At 36.9% G+C, this 14,173-nt stretch overlaps 1 protein-coding gene across 5 annotated transcripts in view; it reads right to left on the reverse strand.

Moving 5' to 3' along the window:
- LIN7A (lin-7 homolog A, crumbs cell polarity complex component) overlaps positions 1-14,173 on the reverse strand; it is a 129,735-nt gene that overhangs the window by 32,581 nt on the left and 82,981 nt on the right. For 4 of the 5 annotated variants that reach the window (XM_072724457.1, XM_072724454.1, XM_072724453.1 and 1 more), the window contains 2 exons: positions 8,847-8,918; positions 6,265-6,474 (listed from right to left, as the gene is read on the reverse strand). In XM_072724457.1, coding sequence (XP_072580558.1) covers positions 6,265-6,474; positions 8,847-8,906 — 270 coding nt within the window. In that variant the 5' untranslated portion in view covers positions 8,907-8,918. The remainder of the gene's footprint in view (positions 1-6,264; positions 6,475-8,846; positions 8,919-14,173) is intronic. The other variant, XM_072724455.1, reaches the window with a different exon arrangement.

Raw genomic sequence — 14,173 nt, forward strand, 5'->3', positions numbered from 1 at the left:
AATTGCATTTCTCGTGGCTCCTTCAGAGTTGTGAGTGGGGTGTCACATGATGTCATCCAGAGAACAAAACACTTTCAGTACGTAACTGAAATTCCAGCTTGCACTCCCATTTAATTCTAACCCAGACAATCTCCCACTCGGCTGCTGAGAAAGGTAAAGAACCTGGAAGGGATTCCTAGGCAGAGAGGGTGTGAGGAGACTAGCTTGAGACCCTGTAGCCTCGAACGGAGTTGAGGATCCTCACACTAGCCTCTACGGAAGGGAAGACTAAGGCTCGGCCTCCCTGCCTCCCTCCACCACGGTGCTCAGGTCTACACCTGCTCCCCTCCCGCCACCAAGCGGACCACCACAGGGGCTGTGGATCCATCAGGGCTGTAACTGGCTCTTCAGGCCACACTGTGTGTGGTCTCTCAGATTTCTACCCCTGGCATGGAGCTGAGGAGGGGGTTCATATACGGCACAACTCAGATACATTCAAGCCAAACTCTTCAGGCCCCTTTGGTATCCTGAGCCACCCAAGTTCAAGCAAATGCGTCCTTTTCCAAAACATTACTATTTTTAGGAATGGTTCTTAACTTTTGAAAGGTCAGAGCCCCTCGTGGGAATTTGAGAAAAAAAGAGACGCTGTCCCCACCAACAATGCACTTAGGTAAACCCGTAAAAGTTCAGAAACCTTGATCTTTTCTACAGATAAAAATACTAATTTATTAGTGGCTGAGATAGATATTTAGCATTAAATTACAATGAATAAGGCCAGATGGCCTGAGTTAGAATTCCCAGCTCTTCAAGAGCTGTGTGACCTTGGGCAAGGTTTCTTGATTCCTCTCTTCCTCCCCATTTGCAAAATGAGAATACTCAAGGTTGCACCCACCGCAGAAGATCATTACAGAGAAATAACAAATTCATTGTGTAAAGTGCTTACAGTGGTGTCTGGAGCTCAACGATTCTATACGGAGCCTCGACCATGCACAGCTCTGTTTGAAGACTGAAGATGAGGCAATGAGCAAAAATTACTGCTGCCAATGGTCACACGTTCTGATGCAGAGCTTAAATTTTCAGAGAAATCTTGGTGCATTTCATAGCAACTTTAAAAAAAAATCACCTTATTTGTGTTTTCTCTTTGTTCAGATAACAGGTAAATAAGATTTTCATACAAATTTCCCTTCTGGGATGCTGTAGCTCCACAGGGCTCAAATCTAAGGAATTCTAATTTTTGTTTCGTCCTCATTCCACACCTGACAGCATTTCTGAATAAATAATTTAGACTGTGAGTACTCACCCTTAACTTGGCATAGGTATTTATAAAATGGGAAAAAGGCCAAATTCCAGGAAAATCATTTATTCTGCTCCATCCCTAAACTTTTACTCATTCATCTGTTATGCTTAAAAATCAATTAGCACTGTGCATACACTGTATCAACAGCTTTATTTAGGATTAACTACAGAGCTGGGCAAATTTAACTGCAATTTTCCTACCAACGATGCTCTAAAAACATGCATGGATTTCAGAGGCTAATGAAGGCCTCTTCTCACTGCCACATATTTTTAAAGTGCTCATGCTTCTATTATCTGTCTTCTGCCTTCTGCTTCCCACCTGGCCTCTCTCCCATCAGTACCAGGAGGATATCATATTTCAGGTTGATTCTTGTGGACTTCCTCAGTTTAAAAATGATTATTAGGGAATGATTATAGATTCATAGGAAGCTGAACAGAAACAGAGAGGGAAGTCCCATGTACCCTTTCCTCAATTTCTCCCAATATTAACAACTTGTAAAACTATTGCTTAATGTTAAAAATAGGAAATTGATGTTGGCTCAATCCATGGAACTTACTCAGATTTCACTGGGATTGATTTTTTACATAACCAATAACCACATTTGGTAAGGATCAGTTATGACCACAATAAAGGCTGAAATTCAGTTCATGTGTGTATTTCAGTGTGGGTTTCTGTGTATCCATTTGTGTGTGTGTCCGTGTGTGTGTGTATTTGTGTGCATGAGAGCGAGCGAGCAAGCAAGCGAGAGAGAGCAACAAACTCTATCCCTACCCATTTCATGCGACAGTTCTGAGGAACGAATTGGGAACCTCATATAAATGCTGTTTATAAACTATAAAGCACTAAATAAAGAGGAAGTTATTATATTGTAGTAGGTTTCTAATCTTTGTGTTCAGGAAAAAAAATCTCTCATTAGCAGTGTACACAGAGAGGAGAAGGTGGAGCCCACTTACCTGTACAAGGAGGGGTGTGTGTGGGGGTGTGTATAGTGGTCTCAGCAAAATCCCATCTAAGGATATAGAATCACAGTTACAGAGTTAGAAGGGACCTTGGGGCCAACTGCCCCAGCTCTCTACACAACACACATCCTCTAAACGGTCTTCTAAACTCTGATTAAAAGTTCAAATGATGGACACATACTGTTTTATGATTTGGTCTTTCCCTATTTATAGAGTCTGTATGTTTAAAAGCTCTTTATTATAATAAGCTGAAATAGCCCTCCTGATGCTGTTTACCTCAAGGTGCTGGTTTCTCCCATCAGGCACCTCACATGATGCAGGACAACTGAAGGCAGCCATCATTCTCCTAAATCTTCCCTCCTCCATCCGAAACAACTCACTTCCTTCTTTAACATGCTCATTGTCTACAAGACTGCTCATCTCTGGAAAAACTGCATTGTTTTCCATAAGGACGGAACCAGGTCTGGAGCACAATGGGGTCCAGCACATTCCAGAGCTGGATCAAGTCTCCTTCCGTGTCTGTACACTAAATTTGTAATAACACCCCCTATACTCACATTAATATGTTTTTTTGTGGGTTTTCCCCCCAACTTCACTCATATTCCTCTTGCAATCAATCGAAATCCCCAGGCTTTTTTGTTCTTTCAGGTTTTGAGGTTTAACCATTCCCCCATTGCCGATTTTGCACATGGGTGGTTAGTTTTCTGGGCACAAGAGGAAGACTTCATGTAGATTCTCCTTAAATTAGGCCTATTCCACCATTTCTGAGATTTTTTTTTTTTTTAATCTGGACTCTGTCACTAAATTTATTTACTGTCTCTGCTGGCTCCACATTGGCTGCACCCTTTATAAATGGTCCTTTAGTCCTTTCTCAAAATTGCTGATGAAATACTTGGGCAGAGAAGGGTGAAAAGGAGATCATTAGAAAGCTATAAATTTGAACAGTAACATTTTGACCTTCTGTTAATGTTAAATTTTAATTGAGCATTCAGCCCTGTTTTTACTGAAGGTTGACATAAGAAGTAGCCCCACACAAAAGGCCTCTGTATTTTCTATAAAATTGTATTAGGTGATTCAATGTCTCGTTTGTATGAATCCCATGGGAAATTTCTCTGGAGCTCAGGAATAGAAAAAAAAAATCCCTCCAATGATAGCTGAGCTGGTATGAGTTTCCTTCTGTTTTTATCTTCTAAGACACTAAGAGAGAAACTGAAAATCACTTGCTCAATTGCTGTATCTTTTATTTCTATTTATTTATTTTTTCCCTCTATCTATCATCCTACTTTATTACCTAACACGCCATGTTAATAGTTCTGTATATACATGTTTTATTTTTTACCAGACACTGTGACCCATCCTTTTTAAAAGGAGGGAAGGAATAAAAACAAACATACATAATCAAGACATCCTTTCAAATGTCTTTTCAGATGCTTAAAGATCCATGGAATAATTTCTTCACTTTCTAAGTAGGACTTTAGGAAATTTTCCCCAGAGTACTTGTACTGAAACAGTTCAGGTTTGCTTCAGCCCTTCACATCATTTTCTTCTAAAATTTGTTCTTGGTTAATAATAACATGGTCTCAATATCTTCCATGTTGATTTCCCCAAATAGTACTTTAAAGTGTAAAGAGAAATCACTTGATCATTTGCTAATCTTTTCTCTCTTTTTTTTGGCTCTTCCGTTACAGGGTGTTTGTTTGTTTTAAGTATTTCCATCTGACTGAAATTTATACTGAAAAGACTTCTAGATTGGGTGTTAGAAGAACCGGGGTTCTTGCCTGGGATTAACTACTCTGCATGGCTATGAAAAACTCATGAAGTTTCTCAGTTGCAGAACAAAAACTACCTCCTGATGAACATCTGGTCAACATCAGGGACTGTTAGAATATATATAACTTACTTTTAAATACTTTTAAATGGGTAGTTGATAATACATAGTTGGATTATATGAATGCGTAATATTTGAAATCCTGACTTTAGGAGCTTAAACCAGTCCAAGGTGGTCAGCAATCATTATATTAGAAAGGCAATACACTGGAACTTGGCCACCATAAAAGCATCTGAACAAATGATGCTTTGCTTATTAGCAAAAATATGTCAGAAATGGATTCAAATTTGGCAAAATTAGTGACTCGTTAACTTACCATGATAAGTGATAACTTACCATGATAATGATAACTTATCATTTACCACGATAAATGAGACTTAATTGGTAAAATTAAAAGTTTTAAATATGTGGAATACTAAAGAACATTGAATGGTAGAGCCTGATGGGTCTGACTCCATTCTCCTATACTCCCTGCAGCTGCCCAGATAAAGTCACATGGTCACTGCAAGGAATGGATGAGAGATTATAAAATGCCTACAGATGTTTCCTTAGAAAATATTTGGGTTAAACAAAGGCTCTTTAGCTCCTTTGACAGATAGAAGTCAACCAACCACCTATTAAATTGATTTCATTGACATTTATTGTTGCCATATATAATCACAATTTTATTAATGTACTTTTGGTTTTTTTTTGTATTTTTCATTTTTAAAAAATCTATACTTTCTTTTGACCTTCCCAATATATTCAGATAAACTGTAGTAAATTCATACACTGTGGCATAGATTACTTTGTGACATGATTGCATGACCTAGTCTACAGCCTCTATTAGAAAGCTGGACTCTGAAATTATCGGTTGAAATGTGCTTTGAAAAAGTCATAGTTACCTAAAAGTCTACAAGAAAGCTCATCTTAAAGCATTGTTACATGCAAAAAAGTGAATGAAATGCCAATTTTAGAATTGGAATGCTGAAGTGATATAGAATATTCATGGATTCGGCAGAGCTGAATGAATAGTGTGGGGTTCTACAAAGCTATTAGGCTAAAAATGAAAAAAGAAATAAACAAAATACAAGATATAAATATATAAGAATCTACCCCGTAGATACCAAAATCACATTCTGGATGTATTTTATTTTGGATATTGTGTTCTAAGCAGAGATCAACATGGCCACAAATATCCCAGACCTAGCTGATGTGTTAAAATCTTAAGATTTCAGGAAAAAGATCTTAGGTTAATATATAGGTAAACGGTGATTTGTTTTTTTTTAAATATTTTATTTATTTATTCATGAGAGACACAGAGAGAGAGAGAGAGAGAGAGAGGCAGAGATACAGGCAGAGGGAGAAGCAGGCTCCATGCAGGGAGCCCGACATGGAACTCGATCCTGGGTCGCCAGGATCAGGCTCTGAAATGAAGGCGGCGGCACTCAACCGCTGAGCTACCCGGGCTGCCCTGATTTGCTTTTATTTAAACCTCTGAAATGTATACTTTTAGATTATTTCTGATGTAAGTAGAAGTTTTGGAGAGAAAATGATTCATTTCAGATAAAGTTATTTCTTTAGCAAGTCCTTATTACATATGGAGGTAATGCCATCCAAAGAATATGAAGGTTAAAAAATACTTTAAAATGTTTTATGTTTTAATCTGCCTTAATAACTCTGTGTCAAAATTAAAATATGTACGATGAATACATAACATAAGCAAACTTATTGGGGGAAGAGGCTAATGTATTTTTATTGTTAAAGCTGTACATTAAGGAATTATCTGTGTGTTATCTTTTTCCATTAAAATTATCCTTCCTCTTTAACTTAAAATAAAAAATACAGGGCGGGGAGTTTTATCTTTACTTTTTAAATGTGTGTACTTTTATAGTAATTTGAATAAAAAAGTACCTTGGAATTATTATGTTCTTCTAAATATAATTCAATCAGAGCATCACGTTGGGGAAGATTCTACTCATTGGGATAATTTCTTGGGATGGTTTTCTAACCAGCTCATACTTATCATACCCAAACAGATGAAATGAGACATAAGAACTATAAAATGACTGCTTTTGTAGGTGTAATGTCCATCAATGCTTAGGGAGTCATTTGGACAGAAAATGATGATTTGTTCTAGGATTTCAACATTTGACTTTAGTAACAGCAGGGGGTGGAAATATGCTTAGGGGAGAAAACCTCTGGTTATTTTATGAACATACCACTCCATTCACTGATAGCAGCTGGTCTCCCCTTTTGAGGCCTCCGTGTCTTTCGGCCACCCCTCCAGGAATGATGCGAGAGATGTAAATGGGGGAATTTTGCTCCTTTCCTCCCATCACGTTAAAACCAAGGCCTTCATCAGTCTTTGGCAGTTCGACTACCCGAGGGTGGGAGTGGCCTTCACTAGCTGCAAAAGCTGCAACTGTTGCCTGAAAGAAAAGATGGTCATTTGGTAATAAAACGAGGGGAAATAAGGCTGATCGTATGCTTTGCAGTGGGTAGGCTCAGGCAACTCCTCTTATTTTTATAGCATTCTCCTGTGAAAAAAAGAATACAACGGGGAGGGAGCTTGCTTCATTTCAATGTCATCTAGAACTCTCTTCTTTGGGAAAGCCCTGCCTGGTTATTTCCGGCTTTCTAGAACTTATCCATTATGACACAGATTTCCCTTCTTTATAAAAATCTTCCCCAGTTACCTTAGTGAGATGCAATTCCTCCTTTCCTTGGAGGTTTGCTCCCCATACTATCTCCGTATGGTACACATGCTGTAACTATTATGTATACGTGTCAACTGTGAGCACCTGAAGGGCAGCAAGCATGTAATCCGCTTCTTTGTATGACACACAGTCTACCCCGGTGCTGGCACATAAATGTTCATGAATATTTACTCAATGTACTTAGAAGCACTTATATGTATATACTCGGATCAAGATATATATATATATATATATATATATATATATATATATATATATACACATAATCTTGCTATTGCCAGACCACTGGCTTGGCAAACTTAGATTTTGGGTGTTTTTTTTTTTTTTTTTGATTGAGGATACCTAAAAGAAAACAAAAGCTAAAACAAATAATGGATTCAAACAGATTGTTATTATTTCACATCAATATTTTGCATTACTATGAAAGGTCCTCTTATCTGGTAAGGATGTTTTCTCCTCTATTTTACATTAATATTTTAACAACAACGGCAACAGGGGCAAAATGAACAGCCTATGGTTTTATACCTAGATGTACAAAATGTCATTTAACATGGACACCATTTTATTTTAAAATACATGTATTAATTGTTAAAAATAAGTTGAAAACGTAACTTACCATTAGTTCCCACCCCTCACGGAAAGAAAATAACAGCTTTTAAGTTATTTCTGTTAAGAAAAGATTCTCTGCCTGCTTCTTATTTTCCACTTCCATTAACCTGCCTTAACCACAGTTGATTAGATGCCTACTATAAAGTGATTTACTCAACACTATGAAAATATTGATTGCCAACTACTGTACATTCTTTTCCACACACAGCATTATCACATCAATTGAGCATTATGCTACTGTCTGCATTTAGTGAAATTTAGTGAATGATATGGAAATAATGGCTTGTTTTTAGCTACATGCATTTGCTCATGCAAACCTTGTCGTCATGCATAGATTTTAATGGCTGACATGGATGCAATGCAGACAGCCCAGAAACAACCAGAAAATATTGTGCTATTGCAACATTATGCTGCTATCCTGCTGTTCTACATGAATAAGAAATGAGAATGGTAAAACACTACATAATTCACTTTCCCCTTAATTAAACCATGTAGGGATCATTTTTCTGTGTGTGTTCCACTTCAGAACAAGCAAAGCATGATGTAATGATAATAATACCCTCCTTTTGCCTGGGTTAAAAAACAAAACAAAACAACTTACAAATCTACAGTGTTCAGTTACAGAATGAAAACTAAAAAATCAGGAAAGAAATCAAGCAAGAGGTGATATAACACAAAATAATTAAATGGAAAATGCTGATTATTTTCTCCAGTTCTTATTTCTTATACATTATTAGAAAGATAAGAGCTTTTAAAAAGCAAGTCATTGTGCATCCATTATAACACTTCTGTGTTTGTAAAATAAGAACTACATTAGTGATCTTAGTTTAAAACTATTGTTTCCTAATGGTCTATTTTCCAGATAATTTCATGATCCTATCGTTATACGATTTCCATTAGTGTAAGATTTCCATTAGCTTTCTCTGCAATCCCTGGCTTTGAGTTTTTAAAGAGCGAATGTGGTCACTACCACAAAAGGTGACAGGCTTTTGCTTTAGGTCAATGTCACATTCTTTCAGCAAGCTACCCACTGCTCCGCTGAATACATGCAAGAACCCTATGTCAGTGGGTCTCAGGTGAATTCTCTTTGTGTCTGACTCAAGTCAAATCTTTCAACTTGTACAAATAAATCTCCATGCACTGAATAGGAAACAGGTTTCTTTTGGATCAGAGAAATGTGTCAGAAAACCATGTATTATTTCATACAATGAACCAGTAGATTTGCTTGTGCCAAATGGACATTTAGTGAGTTTAATGAAATCATTCTCCTTTCTTAAGCTACAGAAGCAGCAGAAACGTTCAATTTTCCATTAGGATTTTTACCTGGGAAGTAGTACTGGTTCTAGACTCTGGGCTGCCACTGATGTCTAAATTCTCTTACAGTGTACACACGAGAATACCTGAAACACACACGCGCACAATCAATTACTAGATCACTGGGGTCAAGTATATTTTTAAAGTTACTCAAGCCTTACCTTTGCTGTGGCCCTGGCACGGAATTCAGGACAGCCATTAACAGTTATCGTTTCATGCATATACTGATACACCTAAAACATTCACAAAAAAAAAAAAAAGAAGAATGGGTAAGAACAGAAAGAATATCAATTCTTTCATTGCAGATAGGACAATAAATTTTCATTGTAAAACACAAGTTCTCTGTCACAAAATGAAATAAGTCTGAATTCATTATCCTGGTGATTAGGACCAAAATGCCTCCTATATTTTTGGTGGGGGAGGGTTGCAACAGAGAAGGCAAACACTTTTATTATTCGGCTATGTTTTATTAACATAAAAACTCTAATATTTGGTTTTATAAAAGCCATTTTATCAGTGAGAATTTTAACCATTACATATCATTCTGTCTCTCAAATATGTAATAAAAAAAATATATAAAACAACTTCCTGAATCTAAGGAACACTCCAAAAAAATCGTTTTCAGGGCACTGGGGTGGCTCAGTTTGGTTGAGAACCCAACTCGTGGTTTGGGCTCAAGTCATGATCTCAGGGTCATGAGACTGAGCCCTGTGTCCTCGGGCTCCATGCTCAGCACAGAGTCTTGTCCCTCTCTCTCTGCTCCTCCCTGCTGCTCCCGCTCTCTCTTTCTCTCTCTAAAATAAATAAATAAAATCTTTAAAAAACAGTTTCTTAAATTAATATTCCACAAAGCTAGGATAACAATTATCTTTTCCTTGCATGTTGGGATTTATGTTACCATTCATGATATGTATTCCTAATTCACAAATATAGAAGATAAAATGACATTCAGGGGCAGGGACAAGTAAAGTAAGAGATTTTTAGAACTAGTAACACAGAGCAGCAGATCAGCTATGGATTCATGTTAACATTTAAATGAAGCAAGAAGAATAGGGGACGCCTGGGTGGCTCAGTGGTTTAGCGTCTGCCTTTGGCTCAGGGCGTGATCCCGGGGTCCTGGAATTGAGTCCTGCATCAGGCTCGTCTCTGCCTCTCTCTGTGTCTCTCATGAATAAATAAATAAAATCTTTTTTAAAAAAGAAAAAGAATAAAAGTAAAACTGGACTCAGAATGATACTGTACAAAGAACATTGTTTTTTCTGACTAATGGACCTAAGTTTCAGCTTTACAGTGTCAGTGTAATTGGGGGACTACAAGGTCCTGGTTGAACCATTTCACCCACTTTGATCCTCTGTTTGCCCATCTGAAAACTGGGTAAAGAATATTTATTTAGTATGGTTTTTACTTGAAATTATACTTTCAAGACACCTGGCACTTAATGAGTACTCCTTAAATAGCAGGTATTATTATTAATTATGATTTTAGGCACAGCTATGAAAATTATCAGTGAGAATTTTTACCTTACCTTTACCTTTCCTACTGCCTTAGAACATAGTAGGAAAAATGTTTTCCTTCTAAATTGTCAAGGATGGGATTATAAAAATCTGTATATCAAAGGCAAAATAAATTGCTTCAACATAAATAAACTTGAGTACAGAGAACGACTCTTAAAAATATAGTTTGAAGAAGATATTTAGAAAAAACAAGGTTAACTACGTTAGTCTTTATGCCCATTTTAAAGATTTAAATAATAAAGATTTAAATAATAAAGTTGTAAAAAATCAATTGTATAATCTGTAGAGGTAAAGGTCCAGTTGGTACTGTGCTGGGGTATTTTTCTGAGAGTGGCCCATTACCTATTTCAGTTGAACATAAAATAGAAAATTATAATCAAAGATTTTTTCCCCTCTCTATTAATCTTATTTTCTACACTTAAGTACAAGGTTATTAAAGTGAATTCAGAATGTGATTCATGCATCCATTCAACAGTTCTTTGAGTATCTCAGACTGATCTCTTCCCGACATTTCTTAGCTGGCTCATCATTTCTCAAATACATTTGGTTGAATCTCCGTTAATGCGGACTTATCTTTCCCAAGTGGCATGTTCAGAAGGAAAAAGACAAAGTGGCCTGGATTAGAAAGGTAGGGGCTGAATCTGCCATTCAGCCTTATACTTCACTAAATAACTGGGGTATACAATTTTGGTGAGAAATCTGAATGGGATCGGAATAGTTTTCCAGGAAAAAGGAGTCCAGGAGCCTGGGATTTGTTAACGCAAATCCTCTAAGTCACCAGCATAGCTGCTTAACATGTTTCCACGTTATTTCCTTGAGAGGGTATCACTTTGTTTTGTAGAGATAGATCTTCCACAAATTCTACTTATTTGATCTTGTAGCCCATTTACGAGCAAGATTCTCCATACTCAGTTTTTCTTGTTAATAATCTCTCTCAAATCTGATCCCTTCGCTCGATTTGAGCTCATTATCTCTTGCTCAAGGCTCTGCATGTCTTCACTGGGTCTCCCACCACCAAATACTACTGACTTTGGTTATCATTGTCAAGGACCTACCTGACTACGTCGCCACCGTGCTTTTGGCTGTCTACAACTTGTAAAGATTGCAAAGTCAAACATGCCTACAGGAGTCAAACTTGCAACAATAACGCAGAACCCAGCCTTTTCTCTGATTTCATTTTCCTTTTTGTTTTCCTCCACCCTCACTGTTCCCCAAACACATCATGCCTTCCCAGCTACCCAGGCCTTTGCGTATGCAATTTGCTCTGTTCTGAATGCCCTTTCACCCTGGAGACTCTTGTTTATCCCTGTTTAATGTGATGGTAAAAGACCTCATTTTCATGTTTTCTGTTCCTTGTTCCTGGCCACCTTCCAAGCCCAGAAATTCCTCCCTCCTGGGTTTTGGTCCATTTGAATTTCTCTGAGGTTATTTTGGTGATCTTTCCCAGGGAAAGGATGTTTAGGAGGGCAATCATTAGCAAACGATTAGGAGGTTGTCATCAATTGATGAAAGCAAAAATGAATTTAAGTTCCTAAAGTAAATAAAAATTTAAGAATAATTATCTTTAACATTCAATTTTGAATCGTGAATTAAAAAGTGGAGGATGCGAGAGGCCGCACTATGTATAGGTAATGCACAGATTCCGCAGATGTCACGTATTTATGGAATGTTCTTGGTCAGTTACTTGATTTCACTGGGGTTCAATTTGCTCAAGTGAATAATAAACCTTAAAGCTGTAACTAACTTCTAGGTCTGTTAAGAGGATTAAATAAGACCAGAACAGTTTGCAGCATGTAGTAAGTTTACTAAAAATTAGCTACTACTATTATTATTATTAACATTCAATGTTTCCTAAATTATTTGACATGGATCTTTTGGGAAGAATCTTCTAGGACTAGTAGTCCATGAATATATTTTACAGAGAGTTGATGGAAGACTAGTTCTCAACCAGGGGAGTTTTTGCATCCTAGGAGACGTTTATTTGTCAATGTCTGGAGACTTTTTGGGTTGCCACAAATGGGAAAGTGGATGGTGCTATTGACATCTACTATTAGAAGACTGAGATGCTGCTAAATATCCTACAATGCTCACAGTAGCTCCCCATAACAAAGAATCATCTTCCAAAACGTCAATAGTCTTGAGATTGAAAAACCCGGAACAAAGAAATTATGCTATATCATTTCTTCTTATACATAGTAATTAGTAGGCCATAAAAAGACACTTGCATAGCACTGGGTAAAGGATCTTGTAAATAAATAAAAGAGTCTTGTTCAACAAATTTTTTTGGAGTAAATAATCATAATTCTGGTGAGCATCTAATGAGAACTTGCTCTAAGCCAAGTGCAATCCTAAGCATTTTATATCAGTGAGTTCATTCGGTGCTCACAATTTTTGATTCAGGCACTCTACACAGAAGGAAACAGCCCACAGAGATGATAACATGCCTATGACCACAAGGGAATGGCAGATTTGGTACAGGGAGTCATATCTAATTGCCTCCAAAATCTTCCTTTTTTCAACCACATGAGGCTTTCGTACTAAGACAGCATCAGACTGCTATTATTTTGGCAGCACTGGGGAAACAAAAACTTGGAGATGTCATCAGTATTTATATTTTGAATAAAACTATGTAGGTTTAATATGATGCCCACCATTATACAAGTGCACTTGTACATTTTCTGAATCAATGGACTGCAACTCCCTCACCTTAATTGAATTGATCTGTATTTGTAAATTTTCGATAGCTTGGAATAAGTTCCAAATATTCAAAACGCTGTTGAATCTGTGAGATTTACTCAAGGTAAGTCAATTACTGATACAAAAATGTAAGCTAAAACCCTATACAAAAGTTTCTGTAAATTATTTGACTTTCAGTAGTAATTAAGCCCATTTTACCCGATGGAATGTGTTGTAGAAATGCTGTAGCTGAGGTTGTCCAGAACTTTGGAGATTGAATTGATTCTGGAAACTCTAAGCCCCACAATTCCCTACTGAAGCTCATGCATTTTCTGTTTTCCCTTTAAGAATTCTCTCAGGGCATCTGGCAAAATATTTTAGCTTTCTATAACAACCTCCTTATAAATTTCTACAAATATCTGTACAACTGTCTTTGAAAAGTAAGATAGGTAGGGATACATTTTGTCCCTAGAAAATGATAAGCTTAAGTAACTTTCGTAAGGCAACTTAGCTAATGGAAATAGAATCAATATCTCCCAGTTTTGACTTGCCTCTCTAACTAAACCATGTCAGCTAGTATTTAAAAAACCAACTGATCAGAATCTGTTGTGCTTTATAGGAGAAAAGACTAACAATAATATTTGACTTATTTTCTTTGAATCTTAGTATATTATAATCATAAAAGACTATTAAAAGTGCTATTTCACTTTCATTTGGAGTGATGAATTTGTTGGTTTCCAAACTGTATTATACATTTGCAGCTAACAACCATGTAAGAGTTACTCTAGTCGGTGTGTCAGGTACCTGGGCCAAAATATGGAGGATGAAAAAAAATTAATAGCTCCTTCTAAAACTCTGAATGAACGTAAGCTTTCATTGTAGAAGGGCTATTTTTATTTATTTTTTATTTTTTTTAAAGATTTTATTTAGTTATTCATGAGAGACACACAGAGAGAGAGAGAGAGAGAGAGAGAGAGAGAGAGAGAATGAGAGGCAGAGGCAGAGGAAGCAGGCTCCTCGCAGGGAGCCCGATGTGGGACTCCATCCTGGGACCCAGGATCATGCCCTGAGCTGAAGGTAGATGCTCAACCGCTGAGCCTAGAAGGGCTTTTAAAAATTTTTTTCAAATAAATCATTTACTTTTTTTTTCCTTTATACTAACAAGTAAATAGGCTACTTTTTCTGGATGGAAATTTCATCACAGAGAGAATAGCAAGCACAAATGAAGTAAAAGTTTCTCTTTTACTCCAATTTATTTACCAAGTTTACAACAGAATTCCCATTTAGATATGTTAAGG

This window comes from Vulpes vulpes, chromosome 10 (genome assembly GCF_048418805.1).
Source record: "Vulpes vulpes isolate BD-2025 chromosome 10, VulVul3, whole genome shotgun sequence".
NCBI lineage: Eukaryota > Metazoa > Chordata > Mammalia > Carnivora > Canidae > Vulpes > Vulpes vulpes.